Genomic DNA, 21594 nt, shown 5'->3' on the forward strand with positions numbered 1-21594 from the left:
ATCCTCCTCTACAGACTGGCAAAGACACCCTCAACTGCACACGTCACCTTGTGAATCCTTCTTTGACTTCCCCTAGGCAGACACAGGTCTGTGGGTCCATTTATTAAACTATATTCTCCTCTCATTCACAAAATATTTAAATAACATAAAACAGATAACAATGGTAATAGGATAACATAAAGGAGTGAGACATACTAACTTAAAAAGGGGACTAAAGATAGAAATATAAATACTGGGTTGGCCAAAAAATGCATTTGGTCTTTTCAGTAACATGGCTCTAGTAGCCTTTAGCTGCCTTTATCTTCATTTGAAACAATTTTGTTAGATTGTAGTATGACAGCTGTCATATCAATGTGCATTTAAAAAACTTACTGAAATTGGTGAGTTTTTGTGTAGCCATTTCAATATGGAAGATGGAAGAATATACACATTATGCTTTTTTTATTTCAAGAAGGCTCAAAATGCAACTGAAACACACTAAAAAGATTTGTGCAGTGTATGGAGAAGGTGCTGTAACTGATTGAATGTGTCAAAAGGGGTTTATGAAGTTTCGCGCTGTAGATTTCTTGCTGGATGATTCTCCATGGTCAGGTAGACCAATTGAAATTGATAGCGATCAAATCAAGACATTAATTGAGAACAATGTTATACTACATGGGAGATAGCCAACATACTCAAAATATCCAAATCAATAAAGTTATTGTGTCTTTTATTTTATAGGAAAAAACCATATGGACTTTTTGACCAACCCAGTATTACATGACATCAAGTTCTGTAGACGTACACTACAAAGAGACACACTGAAAATTTGACCTTGAGCTTCCTAGCTGTCAAAGCTAAGAGGGAAACTTGAATGCTTATGAGTTTCAATTGTCTATAAACTGTAAATAAGGCATTTTTGCCAGTCATTGAAAATTGAGAGATGGTTCACTGTACTGAAAAGACACTTATAGAGGTCACTGGTAAACTAAGAAATTCCTTTCTTTATGCTTTCAGTGACCCTTAAATATAATTATATATAATTACTATAATATTTTTGTACATTCACTTCCTAAAGGTGTGAATTACATACTCATCACTTGGCCCAGTGCATGATACTTTCTCTTCATTCAATGAGTATTTGTTTGACTGGATAACCAGAAGTTGATGGTTAATGGAGGCCACTGTTTTTGTGTGAGTAGATGTACAACAGAAATGAATCATCACCCATCATAAATATAATAAAGACTTAACTAACTGGAAGTCTTCGTAATAATTATCAAACAATAGTTGGAATACCTATGTACCAAATAAACACACTGCATGTATATCTCATGACTTCTTTTTTAAAAAGATTTTATTTATTTATTTATTTTTAGAGAGAAGGGAAGGGAGGAAGAAAGAGAGGGAGAGAAACATCAATGTGTGGTTGCCTCTAGTGCACCCCCTACTGGGGACCTGGCCTGCAACCCAGGTATGTGCCCTGACGGGGATTCGATTTGGTGACCCTTTGGTTCATAGGCTGGTGCTCAATCCACTGAGCCACACCAGCCAGGGCTCTCATGACTCCTCACCAACCCTGTGAGTGTTATTCCTCCTCTCACAGCCAAAGAGATAAAGAAGTTAAATCGATTTCCCGAGGGTAAACAGTTACTCAGAGGTAGAACTTGGGCTTAGCACAAAGCCTGAACCCTGTCCTGTAAATCGTAACCTTTGCTGTTGGCAATGCTTTGGTATGAGACTGACCAGTCCTTGATCACTGATTCCCAGTCCTGAATCAGTCCAGAATTCGTGGCAATGGAAACTTTCTCCTGCTGGAAGGGCCATGATGGAAGGACTTTGCTAAAGTTCCTTTGTTATTTCAGGTATATTCCAAAATATTTTGAGAGAAAAGGCAGCAACTGTCAGGCCAGTAAAATACTATAAAATTCACTTTCCATGAAGAATTATCATAGGATACCCCAATTTAAAATACAATACTTTTATTTTTTAAAATGGAAACATCAGACCAATTTTCCTGTATATATAATAGAATATGACACAACTTTTTTCACTGCAAACAAAAAAACCTATAATATTATCATTTTAGAAAAAGGCTTACTCTATTTTAACCCAATTAACTTTCATTAACCAATTTATGATTGCTTCTTACCTGAAAGTTGCCAAAACAGCTTCCCCCTGGAAGGGTCACATAACTCACAAAGGGTGGCCCAGGAGATGGAAGGGACTCGTACACCACCAGGCCTTCACTGGGGAATGCAGCCCTCTGTTGCTGCTTGCCTTCCCAAAACTCCTGCAACATTGACACCACATTCACTGGAAAAGATAAGAAACATAAATCGTTATTAAGAATGGAGAGACCCTGGCAAAACAAATTTTGATTTGAGGGATGTTTTCAATTGTGAAAGAAGCAAATACTACTTAACACAAATGTGTTTATTCATTCATGAGTACGGCTCAGGTGGTTTGGTACCCTAATTCTAACAATATTGTAGTATATTAAATTTACTTTGTAAAACATCTCACTCATTCTTCTTTGAAAATTTGCCTTAATAAATTTTGTCCAGATCCATGGCTCCTGCTCCCATTTCTCATAGATTCTTAAACCTGCAAAGCGAAAGCCAAATTCAAAGACAAAGATGTAACCAATGTAATTTTCATTGGGATTCACCTATGATAAGTTTTAAGAGGAAAAGGGCACGAAGAAGAAAACTCTTTCATGCTTCTTTCTATCCCAGTCTTAAGAATGAAAGGCAATTGTGTAATAAGCAGGAGACTGGAAAAAGCCATAAGTGAAACTAATAACATGGAGACCTTGTTAAGGACCACGTCTGTGAGATGACTTCAGAAAACACAGTAATGGCTATAGCCATATGTTTTAGATTAAATGACCTGTGATAGCCTGCAGAATTTCCAGATCAAATTAGGTTGGTTTGTTTATCCTCTACCGCAAATTGAATTGTGGAAATTAACAAGGATAATAGAATTGTAGAACTTATAGGTCATGCAGGCAAAGCTCTGCCTAATGCAGGAATTCCCTGATCAGCAGTACTGACAGATGCCCATCTGGCCTGTGTCTGCACTCATGGGAGGACTGGCACTCAGCACATCTGGAGGCAGCCTATCCCAACTGCTAATGGTTCTGACTATGTAAAGGTCCTTTTTGGGAGTGAGGTGAAATCTGCTTTCCTGTAATTTTTGTGCAAGCGGTCTCCTTCCAGTTTCTGGGACCTCGTAGAAGCTTATCCTCTTATCTACATGACAGCCTACCACATAACTTGAAGGCAGTGTAGGACATGTTGTTTTTGCCTGCCTGTCATTTGTTTGCTTCCTTCCCCTCCTTGTGGAAATAGCACAGAGGTTTTCCTAAAAGAACTACCTTTCTTTCAACCTTGTCTTCCCCAAGGCTGAGGGTGGGATTTTGACCAAAGCCAAGCCATTTAGAGCCAGTTCAGTCCAGGAATTTTGTTGGAAATATTGGAAGCCTAGATTCTTCTTTTTCACTAGGGATGCTGGATGGGGTGGGGGGTGGTGAGGTAGGAGCTAAGTGTGGTGCTACCCAAGCAAAGGGAAACGTGCTGATGAGAAAACCAACACGGAGAAGGGTAGAACTAAGAGATGGAGAAAGACTAAGTTCTGATGGCAGAGTTTGAGCTCTCAAGCCAACCCATCTGATTATTCCTTTAACCAGTTTGAACTGGTATCTCTCACTTGCATATGAAAACATACTAATACAGACAACTTTCATATTTTTTCTCAAAATATGTAGATTAAATAATTTGTGTACTTTCAAGTGTTCTTTGCGTACCATAGTATCTATACTCTTTGACATTCTCTGGGATACATTCCTGGATGTGCTTTGAAATGCTGGACATTGGTATTCTTCAGGGAGTCAGGAGAGTCACAGAGTTTGACCTTGAGGCAAAAACATTGTACCACCAGGAGCTTTTTGCCTCCAGGTCAAAATGTTTACTAAAGCACCTGCTCCTTTGTCTTATTCCCTAGGTCACCAATCAACTTCACAGTGTGTATGTAGTTCAGGCAAATTATCAAGATGCCTAAGGAGTTAAAATTCTGTGCATACTTAAAGACTGTAGTGTTTAATATTTTTTATTCTTTTCCTTTTTCTTTCCAGCTTTATTGATATAAAATGCAGTGTTCAGTTTTTAAAAAGTAGTTTGTAAAGAAACCAGGAAAATGTAAGACCATCAGAGGGGATAAATGAACTAACTGATGAAATACATGCTGAAGTGGTCAAAGTGTCAGTGGCCATTACAGAGCTTTCTCATTCATTCATAAATATTCAAAATAATATTTTCTACTAGTTCATGTAACTCAAAATAGAATTAGAACTTTTATTTTCTAAACTGAATTTCTGCTTCTTATCCTCCCTTCCCTCCTATTCCCAAGGAAACATGAATTTTGAGTTGGTTGATTTTTGTTTTTACTTGCATTTGACCTTCAGAATTCAGCAGAGGTGTCTTGAAAATTGAAGCCTAACCCTCAAGCCAGTGGCTTGTTGCTCTGATAGTCAACAAAGCATATTAGCTGCTATTTTAAATAAATTCATTGCTGAATGATGTTCAGCCGAGAGCTACAGTAGGAAGTTGAAGACTCATGATTATTTGGGTAAAATGAATATAAGAAGTTTGGCACATTAAGGCCTGTGGATTCAAGAGTTTGAAGGTATGTAGTAAGTAAAACTTCTGCATGAATAAAAGTAGCAGATTTTTTATTTTTTTATTCTGCAACCTCAGAAGACTTCTTTGATGGTCCTGTATATGTCATCACCTTTAAAGAGTACAACATATGTCCATGCACACACACAATCCATCTTCCTATTTCCATCTCCTCTTGACGACTAGAAAACCAGATGAATGGAGTGCAGAGGGAAGAAGTCCAGCTTGCTATTTGGAATTCCAAAGATCAGTATATCAGAGGATACTGTATTTATGAAAAACATGTTCCTCGATTTTTTTTTTGAAGTAGCAACAACAAGGTTCACAGACAATATCAAAGAAAATGCAAGCAGTGGGTCAAGTACTGCTAAAGAAAACCATCCAAGTTTGAGGACAGGCCTCCCCACACAGTTGAGTCTCTAGCTGCAGTTGCACCTTCACTGCTCAGCAATGATCCTGCCTCCATGTTACAGGACAAACTTGGGCTACCAAACATGTGACATCCAACCCTACATCTGGAGTGACTCATCTGCACAAGTGCGCAGTTCCACCTTAATTCCTCCAGTCTCGAGTGAATTTGTGTTGTTTCTCCTGAGGATTGTTATATGAATCATTCTCTTGACCTCCTATTTTTTTAGATATTTCCTCTTTACACATTACTTGGCTGCCATAAATATGCTCAAGATAATAAATGGGTGAATGAATGAATGAATGAATCAGTTAATCAACCAATTAAATGAAATATAATATTGAAACTATTTCTGGCTGCTAGTTATTAAAATTTTCCCACTCTAGCCAAGTTGCTAGAAAGATATCACAACCTCTGTTTCCTTATCTTCCATTCATTTTTAACCTAATACAATCTGGCTTTTCTCTATCAGGTGTGTCCAACTTTTTGGTGTCTCTGGGACACACTGGAAGAAGAGTTGTCTTAGGCTGCACATTAAATACACAAACAGTAATGAAAATTGATGAGCAAAAAAAAATGTTTTTAGTAAATTTACGGTTTTGTGTTGGGTTGCATTCATACCCATCCTGAGCTGTATTCATGGCCATCCTGGGCTGCATGCAGCCCATGGGCCATGGGTTAGACACCCCTGCTACATTATTCCACTGAAACTACTCTGGCAAATATTGCCAGTTCCTAATTTTCAGTCCTTATTTAACTGACTTCTAACTGCATTTGATACAACTGATTAATTTCTTCTAGAAACCCTCGTATCCCTAGGCTTTTCTTACAGTAGCCTCCCTGATCTGCTTCTCTATATCTAATCATTTCTTCTCTGTCTATGGGTATCCCTCCCTTTGCCCACCCCTCATTTTGATTTGCATGAGAATCTTGTTATAATTTTTTTTTTTTTGCTTCTCTCTAATGTTCTCCTTCTATGACAGAACCTATCTCCATGACTTTGCCTACCATAAAATACACTGACAGTTCCCAAACATGCTCTTGTAACTCCACGTGTGTTAGTAAATACTTTCATTTGGATATCACACAAATTAACATATTCCCAAACTCAGCTCCATTTCTTGCCCAGAAAGTCTTCTCTTTCTCCCAAATTACTTAGAAAGTGATGTGATTATCCTCCCAGTCCCCTAAACCACTAAATCAGAAGCCTGGCAGAAACCTTAATTTCCTCTTTCTATATTTAATAAATGCCCAAGATGTGCCAGTTCCTTACCCTGATGTCCTCTGTAGGCACTACCTCTTCCCAGTTTACCCGCCTTTGCTGCATTGGCTCCTGTCTCACCCAGCACACACCACAGTGCCCTCCGGACTCCAGGCATCCTCCCATCCCACCCTCCAGTTGTTTCCTGGGTAATCTTTCTGAATCTTGTAGTCCATGGTCACTCACAGCTTCTTAAATCTTTCTGTGAGCCCTTCATTACCTACAGAATAAATGACTCATTGGCAAGGCATATAAACACTATGTCTTGATGCTCTTTCTCATTCCAAATTTCTGTCTCCAAGTCACCTTCCAGGCCCCTCACACCCTCCTAGGCTTCTTATGTTACTGTATTTCCCTTCTCTTCTTGGAATGCCTTTCCTCCCACTGTTTGCTGTCTTTTTTGGTGGCACCTACTCATTTTTAAAGATGCACCTCCAGCATCAGCTCCTTAGGAATAAAACCAAAACCAAAAAAAATATATCTAAATCCTTACTACAGAAACTGCAGTTCTCTGAGAAACAGCACAGTTATCACTGGGGGATGTATTAGAAATGCGGGACCTCTGGGTGCACCCAGGCCTACGGAACCAGAATCTGCTTTTTAATGAGATTCTCAGGCAGTCCAACGCGCAACCAAGTTTGAGAAGCCGTGCTGTAGGGAGGAGTTGCTATTCTCACCTCCCTTATCGTGCACCTATTATATGCCAGGCACTATGCATTTTCTTATTTAATCATTACAGTGCCCCTAGAAATAGATTTTGTCATCTATTAGACAAGAAAGATAACTTATAGATAAGAAATAAAAGATGCTCAGGGTACAATTACGTAGCTACTAAATTTTAGACCTGGGACTTTAAACCTGGTTCCACCTGAGTGTATAGTCCATGTTCTTTGTTTATTCTGAGACACTCCCTAATTGTGATGGAATTTAAGTTGTTTTCATGTATGTCTATCTCTACCAGAGACAGTGCTCTTCAAAGGAAGAATTGTATCACTTTTCCCACTATGTTTGGAACATGGTGGGAGCATAATAAATGTTAGTTGAGTATTTAAGTGTCACAAAAGGTATGGAGCGTGTGCTGCATTTGTTGGTAGGGAGGCACAGGGGGCTCTTTGTAAGATTTACTTTACTTAGCTTTTCCCAGGGCCATTTTTCTTTCCTTTTTAAAAATATGTATGTATGGATGCATGTATTTACTTGAAAAAGGGGAAGGGAGAAAGAAAGAGAGGGAGAGAAACATCAACATGAGAGAGAAACATCCATTGGTAGACAAACATCGACCGACTGCCCTCGCACGTGCCTGCAACCCAGGCCTGTGCTCTGACCAAGAATTGGACCAGCAAACTTTACCTTTGCGGGATGATGTCCAACCAATTGAGCCACACTGGCCAGGGCTCCCAGGGTCCATTTTCTGACACTTGTTCATTACAAAGTCAAAGGAAGCAAAGTTTAATATTTTTATGCAAGTAATAAGACATGTTTGCAGCTCCAACTCTCACGCTGGATGAGCAGTCTGTGTGTGTGGGGACAGGTATGCTGATGGCCAGTCTCCAGCAACAATGTGCCCTGGTTTACAGCAATGGTATCAATATCCACTGACTGTGTGCCTCACAGAGGGCTGTAGCTAGGCATCCCTTCACATAGCCCCTTCTTTCATGGAAAGATGTCTACTGGAGAGACCACAAGAGAAACAAGAGGAAATGACAAAAGACTGAGACGGGCTTGACACAGGCTTTCTGGGCAGAGGGGCATGAGCAAAACTCAAGGTCACGTCTGCCTGATGGTTCCCTCAACCTTAGGGCCAGGGCGCAATGGACTGGAACACACCTTTTTCAGCCATGCATTATTTATCCCAAAACTTAGTAAAGTTTTTTAAAAGTCTCTCCTTTGTCTCAATGGACACTAAAGGAAAATGTTTTTATCCTAGGAATAATAGCATAAAATCCAGTTTCCTTTTGTGACTCCAATTAGTGCCCTTCTAAGAACAAAATACATCAGAGCTTCCTTTTTCAGCCGTGTGAGCATACAGCAAGAACGCAGCTATCTGTAGCCAAGAAGAAGGCTCTCACTAAGAACCAAAACTTTTGGAATCTTGAAGTTCCTCACTTCAAGAACTGAGAGAAATAAATTTCTGTGTTTAAGCCACCCAGCCTATGGTACTTTGTTACAGCAGCCCTGGATGACTAGGATAAATCTCCTCAGCAGTTTTGAATATTTTGTGTGTCGACACCAATACAATTTGCTACATAGTCTATGGACATTAGTGTGGCTACTTTCTTTTTCACTGTGTTTTGAAATTTGAACATGACAGTTTTCAGAGCAGTAATCAGATCCCCAAGCAGGTCTCTCATAAATGATGTTTTCATTTTCTCTTTCTGCATGCTTTCTTCTTGATGATAAATTTCAGCACTGAGGTATTCACAGGACACAGCTGGCCAACGAAGACATCCAACAATGTGTAACACCTGACCACCCAACCTGTGCCTCATTCTAGCAGAAACCCTCAGTCAGCTTCAGTGAAGGCTAAATTGATCAAGTCAGGCTTGGCTGGACTTCCTTCTGGCCAGAAGAAAATCAGCTTGTGACAATTCATCTTACAGAGTACGGTGTCTGTTATTTCACTCACAGCAGACTGTGAGATTCTAGAGGGCAGGGACTCTGGTTCATTGTTCTCTGTAGCCCCCTGGCATCCAGCACAAGGCTATTCATCTAGGAGCAGTTGTGAATTCACTTGGAATCTAAGAAAACTCTACATAGCCGAACAGTTTTGAGGGCAACTGAATTAACATATAGAAGGTAAGTGAGGTCACTATGATTCATGGACGGGCCGATACTTGCTCTCGAATGGCAGGTTTCATGTACAAACCACCATGGTGCCTGCACAACATGGACATGGTCGTGGCACCCATTCCTCAGCTGCAGATGGTGGAGTATGTGTGGAAAGATGAAGCCTGGTCAGAGTAGACAAGTGAATGCTAGTCACTTGGTACCTGGGGCTGTACCTTCGGAGTAAGTAGGGAAATCCTGGATGGGGGATGGTGAGTACTTTCTGTCCTAGGGTGCCATCTCTAATCCCTTTGTGTTGACTTCCTGGAGCACTCTTTTGAAAAGGATTTGAAAGTAGCTTATGGGAGCGGTGGAACAGAACACCATAATTAACCAGCGGTGTGGCTCTGGCAGGTTTTGTGGAGACACTGACGTTGGTAGTATGGAGTAAAAACGAAGTTCAGAACAGACCTCTGCTGCCCTGGCTGCTGTAGCTCAGTGGATTGAGCTCAGGCTGTGAACCAGGCATTGGAGGTTCGATTCCCAGCCAGGGCACATGCCTAGGTTGCAGGCCATGGCCCCCAGCAACCGCACACACATTGATGTTTCTCTCTCTCTCTCTCTACTTCCCTTCCCTCTCTAAAAATAAATATCTTAAAAAAAAAACAGCCTCTGCCCATGAAGATTTACAATTTGATTGCAAAAATAATATATTCATAATAGAATTAGTGAATGAAATATTAGAGTGCTACAAGGTAGAAGAGATGATTTTAAAGTGATATTTAAAACCTAAAAAAAGTGTGGCATAATAATTAAGTCAATAGAACGAGACAAGCAAATGAATGTGGGCTGAAAAGGTCTGGAAAAATCTGTATAAAAGGAGGGCCTAAACTGAGCCACCTCAGAAAAATGAGATGTAGCCCAGGATGGGAGAAGGGAGGGAAATTGTGCTCCCACAGCTGTGAGGGTGGCATTTGATGAAAGAGTAAGAACAATAATAAAAATAGTAGTGCCTCGGCTGAGAAGTTATATAAGGGAGTGATAGGAGCGGGTGCTATTAGGAAGGGGGTATGGTATGACAAGAGACAGAGAAGGGAACTTAGCTTCTTTTAATAACTGAAAATCAACCCCATTGTCCTGGTGTCTCAGGTTTACCCATGAAGGGCACCTTGCTGCAGGGCCGTGCTGGTCGTGGTGGTGGCTCCCTCCATGAAGAGGAAGGGCCCAGACACTTGGACAGAATGTGTGGTTGGTCTTTGGCATCTGGGTTACCCCAAGAAGAATGTTTCTCCGGGAGGAGCTTGGGCAAAAAATCTCCAGGGCTAAAAATTAATGTGATGGGGGTGAAGCAAACAAGAGAGGGCTCCCTCAGCAGCTTGGGAAGAGTACAAAGTCCCTTCAGGAAGAAAATCGATAACTGGACACTCACAGGGGTTTTATCGTAAAAATATAGAGCTGGTCATTTTCACAGGTTGGACACAGTGGAGATGCCAGTAGGGACATGTGCCCTCTGTTTCCATATGGGAATTCTGAGAGGTAGAGGCTATAAATGCCCCATGGATTACAGAGTATATCATAGAAGGGCACTCAAATAAAGGCTCTGGTTCAAACATAATAAAATTCAAATTGCATCTTGTCTCGCCACCTTTTATCTATAGGCAGATAGATTACTTAGTAGTTAAAATTATGGACTCTGGAGCCAGAATGCCTGGGTTTGTTTCCTGTTTCTGCCACTGTTTCTACCTCCCTAACTGCCCCAGGCCTATCTGTAAAATGTAGTTCTTACATCGCCAGGTTGCTCTAAGGCTCAGACTGGGAAATGCTCAGAACAGAGAGCTTCAGCACAGGGAGCCCTACAGTGTTAACTATCACTAGTGTTAGAGAAGGTGAAGGGAGAAGTGAAAAGGCATGTTTCTATGCTTGTGTATTGCATCTTTGAAGCTGACTATTCCTGGATTGGAAATCATATCATTAAACATTCTAAAAATAGCCTGTGAGTCTGAAAATTCTCTAATTGTATACATCATGCTATTCAATTCATTTCCAAAATATGTGAAGAGTTCAAGATAGGAAAGAGAAAGCTCTTTTGATATTATTCACCAGTAAAGTCAAAACTTCTTAAGAGCCAGAAACTAAATGGAAGAAATGGTACATGCCTCAAAATATGGAAACATGAATGTTTATTCCAATTTTTCGCTTTCTGATGGATGTTAAAGGTAACAGACTTGCTCTTAGCCAAAACTTTAGAAAGTAACTTTTATTTTTAAGTTAATGTTTAATGGCTGTTTATGCTTCAGGAAAGTAGAAATATTATAGTATATTGCCTAGTTCAATCACATGATGTAAGTCCTACATAGAAGACAATCATTTGTCTGCAAAAAGGAATCATAAAAGTATGTTATAAACCTATCAGGAAAAAAGAACGAATTTCTTTATGCCTTACATAAGAAAAAAATCTAATTGGGTGAAATGTACCTTGCCAAAAACAATTAAAGATAAATTGAAAAGGCTACCATTTAAGATTAATCATTAAGAGGATTTCTAGATGACTAACGTATTTTCAAATTAATTTTTTCACCCCCAAACAGGTGGATTTACGATCTGTAATATTTTAATATAACCTTCAATTAAATTAGTTTTTGCAGAAGATATTTTAAAGAAGTTAATTAGTATTTTCTATGCTTGCAGTTTAACCATGTAAAAGTTGTTTTTGCTAATGTGATTTTTTTTAGTTTTGTTGAGAAAAAGACAGGGACCCCCACATAATTTGGGGGTAAGCTCAAGTGTGATGCAATTTGCCACTCATGCAAAGTGGGTTGCAAAATGTGGTACCTTTGTGTTGTGTGCATGGCTTGGTGAACTCCAGGACACTGACCAAGACAGCCAGCTATTGTTACAGATGTCCAGTCATTTATGACCATCCCCAGGTTTTGCCAAGTTTTGACCACATACACTAATGGAATCCTGCTGACAGTGCTTGTATGTCAGGCACAATGTGTTGGGAACTTGGGCCCCTTTTTCTTTTGTGTAGACACTCTTTCAAAGGTAGCCACAGCCTCACAGCAGGACTGAGACAGCTTGGAGTCTCCTTTTGTTCCCAACAGAGAAAGGTTCTGTCAGTACCGCTGCTGCAGAGTCGGTACCTCACTTTGACAGCAGCTGGAAGGTTGCCTGTGTCTCTTCTCTTGTTTGCTTTTTCTTTTCTTTTCTTTTCTTCTGTTCTGGTCCCTGTCCTCAACCCTGAACACTTTCTTCAGGGGAATTATGACCCTCTTGGTGTTTTACAGAGTTAGCCTCTCAGGAGGTTCTCCAAAATATGCAAGAAGTACATCCTTCTTTTTGGTCTGTTTTTTATCTTTAGGGTTTAAACTTGCTGGACTTTTGGGGGGAGAAATTAAAATAATACTTATTTTTATATGTTTGGAAGTACAAGGTGATGTATTTTTAAAGGCAGAGGGGAGAGACTGTGAAGGAGCAAGAAGCAATTATTGTATAAAGACAAATTAAAATAAAAAGTCATTAAGTATGCCAGAATTAAACAGCAGCAGCATGCGTGAGTCCCTGTGTGTGGTCGATATGTGCACCGTAGGTAAGGTGATGTCATACAGTCCCAAAAGCTATGTAAAATAAAAGCCTGATGCAATCTGTTTAACCAATCAGGAGGAATGTGTCTTCTCACATTCCGCTGGGCACTGACAATGCCCTATATTTGGACTATTGAGTTTAGGTGACCAACATAAGATCAAAACAATCAAACAAAACAAACAAACAAAAAGCCACATTGTTTTCTTGACCAGTTCTATTTAGTTAAAATAGTCAAATCTTTTCAAATGTGGCTTTAGGCGTATGTATAACATATCTTTCCTGGAAACATCATCATAAGAATGCTCTTCAAAACCCTGCCACAGCTATCTTACGAGGGTTTATGTGCAAGGCACAGAGTTTGGCCCAAAAGAGTACAGTGCAAGGACTTTGGTGACTCACAGTTGAGTAGATCTGGGGGGTAAATGTAAGGACTGATCATCTAAGTCACTGTACCAGCGTGGTATATGGGATGATGTGGGCTCTTCCACCAAGGCCAACCTGAGGCTGTCCTCCAGGGGAGTGGCCTGAGGAGCTGTGTTCATTTCAGAGCCCCTTCTTACTCCAAGCTCCCTTCTGTCTCATCTGACTGTCAAATTAACCCTGCATGTAATTAGGCTGTGATTAAGGTGTCAGTGGATGATGACTTAGAAGATCTCAGTATAGTTTATTTTATCATAAAGAAGAATACCTGACAAAGGAAAAAACATTCCCCTTTTTGAAAGAGAGAATCCCAGCCAATCAGCAACGAAACAGGTCAATCCTACCTGCTAGGTGCTTAGCCACATGGGAGGCAACTTGGGGGCTACAAAGAAGTGCAAGCTATGGCTTTGCCCCCCTGGGATTTCCAACTCAGGTGTGGACAAAAACATGCCGGGGAAGCTGGAACTCACAGCCCAGAGCCACATGAGAGAAACATAAACTACCTAGCGCAGGCCATAAGTGCCAAAGGAGTGGTGACTAAATGATGGGTTCCCACAGCTGCCTGACAGGATGAGATCAAAATAGGGATCAACTGATTATCATCACAGCCGGAAAGAAAAAGCCAAGCCGTAATTCAAGCAGCATTCCATGGACACCAGAGAGAATAGAGGGAACTACAGAGAGTATGATAATTGCCTATTTCGTCAATATTAAACTTTCAATAGGACTCTTTTTATTTCTTTTTCCTTTAAAATAAGATGGTTTTAACTACCTTGACAGACTAAATTTACATGAGCATTTGAACATGGAGGAAAGGAATGAGCCTGTGGGGTTAAAACTTCAATATGAAGTATATAAATAAAGAAGATTCTTTTATGAAAGGCTTCTAAAGTTGTCTTACATTTCTTAAATCAATCTGTGGCACATAATCAGTAAAACTGTATCATTTAAACAGAAATTCATAACTTAGGAACTCACCCTTGTGCAGCTGTATCCTATTATAGGCTGTAACTTAACACACGAGTTTCAGAAGTTGTTAAAGTTGAGTTCAGGCTAACAAATCTTAACTGTTAAAAAAAAAGTCTACAGTGAGAACAGACAGCAGGCCAGGAAGAGGCACCTGATTTGATTGCAGGATGAGTGTCGATCACATTTTATTTTGATTTGTTAAATCTTATTTATATATTAAGAAATAAATGTATTAGGACAGATGTGGCCATTAAGTGTTCAAGAAGCCACTCTTTTCCAGTTTGAAAAATTTTCCTCTGGGGCTGAGCCTTTCACTATTTAAACTCTGCCAAATGTGTATTTACTCAAAAGAAAAAAAAAGAGAATAGTGCTTATCTCAGTAATATCTGAACTGAAATGTGCATTTTTCTCTTCATAGAATTCAAATAAAAACGGTTGGTATTATCTCTTAGCATACATTTTTTTGAAGTAAAATTAGCCTTTGAGTACACTTCAATAGACCAGACGTCCACACTTCAAATTGTTGTAATTAAGATGCAATTATTGGAGCTAGTGCGCAGTGCAGGGTTTTTTAACCACATTCTCTCAGGCATACTTTACGAGGTGGGGGCAGAGCAGTGCATGTAGAGATTTCAGGGCACACACACTTCCATCCCTTCCATCCCACTCCGTTCTTTTCTGTGAAATGCAAAAACCATAAATGTACCATTAAATTTATAGATTTCAGATAACTACACCTAAAAAGCATGAAATGGAGGAAAATGCTTGACTCTTGAGGACTTTTGCTCTTTCACACAGCATACAGCCGGATCCAGGGTTTTCATAGCTCTGTAGTCTGGTCTAATATTTCCAAAGGGTAAAAAATGTACTTTTTGAAGTATTCACCTACCTGATATAAATAAAACCTTTCCTGCAGAAAAGTGTTTCCCCAAGTGGAAGAGTTAATTGCACCTCAAATTGTGAGAAGTTTTCTTCTAATCGTGCAATGTTTAGTAAAGGTTCCATCTTATCTTTTTCATCATACAATTTGGGGAGACATAGTGGTGAAGTCTAACATATCACTTTGTAAGTCAACTATGCCAGAAGCCAACACATTCCCATGGCTTTAATGACAACTCACATAGCTTTTTAACAGATCCTTTTGGGGAAGTTTGTCTTGGTTTTTGGCCTTCGAGTAGTGAATGTGGTTTCTCCCTGTAAACATGTTTATATGTACAAATCTTGCATCATGTCTGAATGGCAAAAGGATTCTTGCTGCACTTGTCTCCCAACTCAGTACCAGGAAGTGCACCCAGACAGCTGTCAGTGTGATCTTTTCTCCAAGGCAGCACACGGCCACGAACTTCCAGAGCTAATCTAGGCCCACTGTAAACTCCAATGGCTCCCTGGTGCCTGTACTTCAGGGTGACCCCACCTGCCTTCTCAGCCTTGTCCCCCCACCCCACCCCAGTGCATTGTTCTTGTATTGCCTGACCTGCCTTTGGACAAGCTGTTCTCTCTCCTCAAAAATGCCCCTCTCCTCTCATTCTCATTCCTGTTCAGATATGCCTATTAATTGGGTTCCCTCCACACTTCCAGAAGAGTTCATTTTAATCCCCTCTCTGTTTCCCTAACAGATATGGCTATGACATGGCCATTGAACACCATGGCAGTGTCCAATAGTGGCTAAAGGTGAGGAGTTGGAAGATAGATTCGAACTCTGGATCTATCACTTACTAGCTGTGTGACCTTAGGCAAGTCACCTTAACCTCCATGAGCCTCCGTTCCCTTACTGATAAACAGCAATAGTACCCATATTACTGTCTTGCTATGAAGAATAAATGTTCCTAGCATAGTGCCTGTCATCATGTGACAAGTTGCTGACATCCTAGCATTACTGTGAATGAAGGAAGAGCCCAAAGATGGCAGGTAGGCATATTGTGCTGTTGTAATTTGAGGGGTTAAGACTCGAAGTAGGATCTGACCGTACGGCCACCTAGAAATCACATGGTGGTTTCCTTGGAGGAAGCGTGTGAGAAACTGTCCAACAGTGGCAAACCAATAATAAGCTCACAAACACACTCTTGAAAGACCTGACAAGGGCAGCTTTTAGGATTGCTCATCTTTGGTTGTGACACATGACACATACAAAGAAATTTGATGTTGCGCAAAGCCAAGAGTGGAAGGCGTCAGGGAAATATGCCTTCATTTCTTTGTGAAGAGATCCGTCGGGTGGAGTGGAGACTCCAGTGCTATTGATACTTGTTACAAAATGGGGCCATCTGGGGAGTGGAGAACAGTCCAGTGAGAGCTTAAATGAACAAACTTCAAGTTGAGAGTCCACCTTATTTAAAATGTTTTTCCGTTATCTTTCATTTGAGATGTAAAATAAGGAAAAGGGAAAAAATTGTTAATGAAATCCATTTCTTCCCAGAAAGAAAATTTAAAAAAATATCACAACAATGCCATGTGAGCACCTTGTGAAAAACAAATGAGAGATTTCATGAATTGTAAAATGCCACTTGGAAGGCCTCCTTGGCTGAGAAATGCATTCAAATTTTATTTCTTTAAGTGAATATAACTATCCCCATGCACACTGATCTCAGACCAAAAAACTCTGGGTGCTAATCATCACTCACTTGAAGAGGAAGTTCAATTTAATATTGCTTGTCTTTTAAAATATCAAAATCCAACGGAGGACAACAAATTAATAAAATGATCACATATCACCTGTATTACCTATTTCTGAAAAATTTTTAAAAGAACTGCCTTTGCATTTACAGAAGAGAAATTTAGAAAAACACTATTACAGTGTTCAATAGTGCTGGGTTTTAAAAATTCCTGGGTTGGCTTTTCATCTTGCAGGAAAGTAAGGGTAACAATCTTTCTTAAGCAATTGGCAGCGATGTGCTTAAGTGCTTCGTCCTTTTCAGCTGGAAGGAAGAGACGGGGCCAGGGTAGGGTAGGAATAGGAGCCAGGAGTGACTAGGAAGAGAGGAGGCTGTTCAGAACCTGCCATTCAAAGCAGATGGCAGCTTTTTATAGTCTGTGTAAAACAGGAGTGTGGTGGCGGCAACTTATAGGTATGCCAAAGGAAAATGAGCCCATGTGCTAAATTCTGGCACATGCAGGGGAGGCTGCCCAGGCATGGCATAGCCCCAGGCCTACTTTTGATGTCCTGCCCCAGAAAGTAAACCTGTTCCCATTTACTCCATGAGCATGGTGAGTGGTTGGATGTTTTGATGTTATAAAAACTCCTGGTACAGAAATTTGCCATTTGGCTTACTTTCATTCAGTCATTTTTCAGATTAGAAACACCTGAAGGGAGAGGACTGGCAGCTTAATATTCATACCTATTGAGCCAGGCAAACAGTTGCAGAGTGGCAGCCCATTCTCTGGTAAGCAGGAAATGCTATCTGATCAAATTTAGGTTCCATGTTAATGAATGAAATACATAAAATAGGACACCTGTTTATTTTTCCATATGAAAGAGATCCTTCAAAGGTCTGGATGAAAATACATAATATACTGTATGATTTCTTTTAACCCTTCTATTTTATTCTCTATGCTAAACTGTAAATAATTTCTGGGATTAAATTATCTTAAAAAGTGGGCCATGATTTCAGGTTAAACTTCTTAAATTCACAATGAACTCAGTAAAAAATTTCCTCTTTATTAATTTTTTTTTTTTTACTGTTTCTACTATCCAAACCCTCAGTATAAAACCCCTGAGCTTATACAACTTATCAAAGCTCTAAGCAGGTCAAGAGCCCTTTACCCTTCACTAGTGAATTCAGTGCTATTGTAAGAGACAGACATTCTTTCCTTCCCTTTTCACTTAAAGAAACATACCAAACCTGAATAGACTCAAGGCTAGACTGGGGTAGGGAGTGATTTTATTAGTTCCAACATAGCTATTGACACACACTTGAAGACAATGAGAGAGAGAGAGAGAGAAGGGATGAAAGAAAAGAGAAGGCTTTCATTTTATGTCTTGGAGGGCAGATTGGTTATAATTTAATTTCTAAGAAGAAATTTATAGAATAAAACAGCCTGACATTTCTTTTTCTTCATCACACATATGAGAAATATAAACTAAAAGGACATCTGGAAACTAACATTATTCAGCAATCAGAAAGAAAAATCCAAACCATTGAAGTTTTGATGGAGACAAGCATAACGAGATTTACAAAGAGGAAAGCTGTAACCTATTGAAGTAAAGAAAAAAATATCCACATGCATTTACCTTTTGGGCAGTTCCATAGCAAAGTTCTATTTCAGAAGCTCTTTGTAATGTGAAACCCACTGTAGATAAGATACAACGGGAAGATAGTCTATTTTGCAGCAGCAGGATATCAAATTGGTTCCAGAAATGAAGTTACAAGACAAATGGTTTAACAGTATTGCCAGATTTGGGAAGCTTGATTGGATCATTTTTCATAATTATTAAAAAAGATTTTGAAATAACTTTATCATAGAAGTTTAGATTTTTTAGAGGGGAAGGGTATTGCAGGGGTGGGAAGATATCTAATTTTATAGGTCTTTTAACTAATGTGTTATAATTTGTCCATCAAAATTTAAGAGCTCTGATGATTTATTAACTTTTGATGGAAAATTTAAAATTTCGGACAAACATAACACTGATTTAACATAACTAATATATGTTATAAAGATTAAACAGGTTAGTAAATATATATTTTATTATCATATGTAAGTTATTTTTAATTTTGATCTTAGTAGCAGTCAGCCTTGTTTCATTTTTAAAAAGCATTTGGAAAAGTCCATTAAGTCTAAGGCCAGTCTTAGATCTTAGGAAAGACTTCTAAACACTTAGCAAGATGTATCATTGACAAAATAACCCAGTAACTAATACCCGTAGGTAAAATGAAATGAAATCATTCTCCTGACTGAAGTCAGGAACAAGTTAATATCACTTAGAACGCAGCACACGACTACAGAGATTTAGAAGAAATCATACTTAAATAGGATGTGACGAGATGTTTAGGACTATTTTCTAAAAAAGTAAAAAAAAAATCCCACCTTTTTCCCCTTCAGTACTTACAATCTTTGAAGACTAGAGCGGGTCTCTTGTGAGGCAACACTTGGGCAATGATGTGTCTCAAGGATTCCAAGGTTCTGTCCATCTCGGGTCTGCCTGTGTGAGCCTGCTGCACAGGGTCCTCATGCCTGAATTCCTGCAGTCCTGGACTGAATTTGTGCAGCTCATTGATGCACAGGATTACCAAGAATCCCTTTAACATCTGCCAATCAGACATTTCCCAGAATCTAAAGACCCCTCAGGGGGCCCTCCTCCCAGGCTCACTTATCTTTGTTGTGTGCTGAGCTAATTAGCTCTAAAGGCTGGCTGACAGGCAGGTCTCCATTGCTTCCTTCTGTTAAACACACCCACCTACAGGCTAGCTGGGGGAAGCTCCCTAATCGTGGGAACAGCTTTCTTCTCCAACCAGATTTTGCCTGAATGGCATGCAGCTTTCCGACTTGGATAGTTCTTTTGGTCCCTTCTTTTCAAATGTGCTTTTCCCAGGTATGTGGAATCCAGAAGGTTATTTCTCGAGGAAATTTTCTTAGTAACAAAGGAGTTTCCAGCTCAAGACTTCCAGTTTGGAATCAGTATAATCTAAATTCTTCTTTGGTAAAGAAATGCTGTAGAGATTGTACAAGTAGCCAAGCACCAGATTATGCCTCTGTTTGAATTCAGAAGCATCTCTTTGGAAGCCAAGTTTTCAATTTCACCCTCCTGCCCAATATGTTCACTTCTGATGAGCAGTGGCAAGTAAAACCTCGTGGACTGACTTTTGGCTTGCCTGGGAACATTTGTTTCCGATTTATCCTTCAAGGCAAATCATTCCCAAGGTGGACTTTAATGAATTCTGATATCATTCACTTCCTTCATTTCATGATAATTACTTTTTTAAAAACTTCAGGAGAAGCAAAGAATATTTTCAAAAGAATATAGGTAGTTATTTTAAAAGCTTAAGAAAACAGATTTTTTCCCATATATACTACCCACAACATTAATCTTTCTACAGGAGACAGAAATATAAGTCATGGGTGCCACTCTGCAGTAATAAGAGTTTGTACCAGGTATAAAGGACTAATTTAATGGCTGTAACATAATTAGTTTGTTGAAGACTTACTTTTATTTAGAAAACTTTACCACAGTAGGCACAAGAGGTTGCTTTCCAATGTTCTTTTCCAATTTTCAGGATTCCGTAATTATGTTGTATTATATGATTAACTGAAGCAAGTCCTTTGAAGACTATATCAAAATAAATGTTTTCCATGTGATCGGCTTCTTTCAGCTGGTTGGTAGAGGACGGTTAGGGGCTTAATAAAGGAAACAGAAGGAATGGGGCTTGTAATAATAATTCCTGTTATAATGACTATCATTTAGCAAATGCCCATAGCCAGTACATGCCACACGTAAGAGACACGAGGCTGCTGGAGAGTGCAAATACGTTATATAAAAAAGAACTGGAAAGAAGTAGCACTTCACATTAAGAAATTTATTTAGAGTCCCAAGGGTACTTTACATGGGCTGCACTAAATAGTAAAATGTCGATATCCTTGCCATCCAGTTGATCATTTAAAAGAGATATTGGGCAGTTTGTAGACAAAATAAACTGTTATACATTGATTGGACACAAGCATAAATGGATGTAAGTACTTTAAGTGTGGTATTGAATCAGAAACCAAGATATTTATGTCCCCTTCAGGGGAACACAAAAAACATGGAATTCTCAAAGGGACTAGACTGATAATATAAACATCAAAATTGGAAATGATTGATGCTGGAATTTCAATCAATAAATGATTTTTTATGGGATTAAATTAATTCTTGTAGTCCATATAAATATTTTGGTCATGTAGTATGGTGGATGGAACACTAAACTTGGGATTATTAGTAAGATCTAGGATTTTATTTTTGTTGTCTATATAACTTGAAAAAATCACTCATCTTCTCTGGGCTCAGAGTTCATATCTAGCAAAGTAGGGGTAGAGCTGGATATTCTCTCTCTCAGATCTAACATCTACGATTCCATGCCTATATTGCAAATGAACACAATATTATCATACATTTTCTAGCTTTCTGGAAAGCCATATATTTATTTCCTAAAAGCTGCGCTCGTCTTCAAAACACCTCTACTTGCAGAGTCAGCCTCTATCCATGCATCAATATAAGAGACACAGAGTAACAGTGTGAATTCAAAGATACTGCTAATGTAGCCAAAACAAAAGGCAAGAATTTGTTAAGTAAACTAATTTTCAACCTCCGCAAGATTTTTCTAAAGAAAGTCAGTTAGAGAACCCAAATCAACTTTGCAAAACATAATTTCATAAAATAGCATGTTCTTTAATGTTATATTTTAAAAAATGAAAATTTTAGAAAGGAAGATTATACAACATTATAATTAGTATAAATTTTTTTCTCATTAGGCCCTTTCATTCAGCAGAAGTTTTATGAAACCATTTTTGTTACTTGTCTGCCCACAAAGATGTCTCACCTTAAAATGCTATTGTGAAAA

At 39.1% G+C, this 21594-nt stretch overlaps 1 protein-coding gene across 2 annotated transcripts in view; it reads right to left on the reverse strand.

The window, feature by feature from the left end:
* LIX1 (limb and CNS expressed 1) overlaps positions 1–19455 on the reverse strand; it is a 50583-nt gene extending 31128 nt beyond the window's left edge. Inside the window, exons 1-2 of one of the 2 annotated variants that reach the window (XM_028513815.2) lie at positions 19110–19455; positions 2132–2295 (exon numbers count right to left, since the gene is read on the reverse strand). In XM_028513815.2, coding sequence (XP_028369616.1) covers positions 2132–2295; positions 19110–19323 — 378 coding nt within the window. In that variant the 5' untranslated portion in view covers positions 19324–19455. Of the gene's footprint in view, positions 1–2131; positions 2296–18293; positions 18349–19109 lie in introns of those variants that run through there. The other variant, XM_036020584.1, reaches the window with a different exon arrangement.
* Positions 19456–21594: the final 2139 nt, after the last annotated feature.

This window comes from Phyllostomus discolor, chromosome 3, assembly GCF_004126475.2.
Source record: "Phyllostomus discolor isolate MPI-MPIP mPhyDis1 chromosome 3, mPhyDis1.pri.v3, whole genome shotgun sequence".
NCBI classification, from domain to species: domain Eukaryota; kingdom Metazoa; phylum Chordata; class Mammalia; order Chiroptera; family Phyllostomidae; genus Phyllostomus; species Phyllostomus discolor.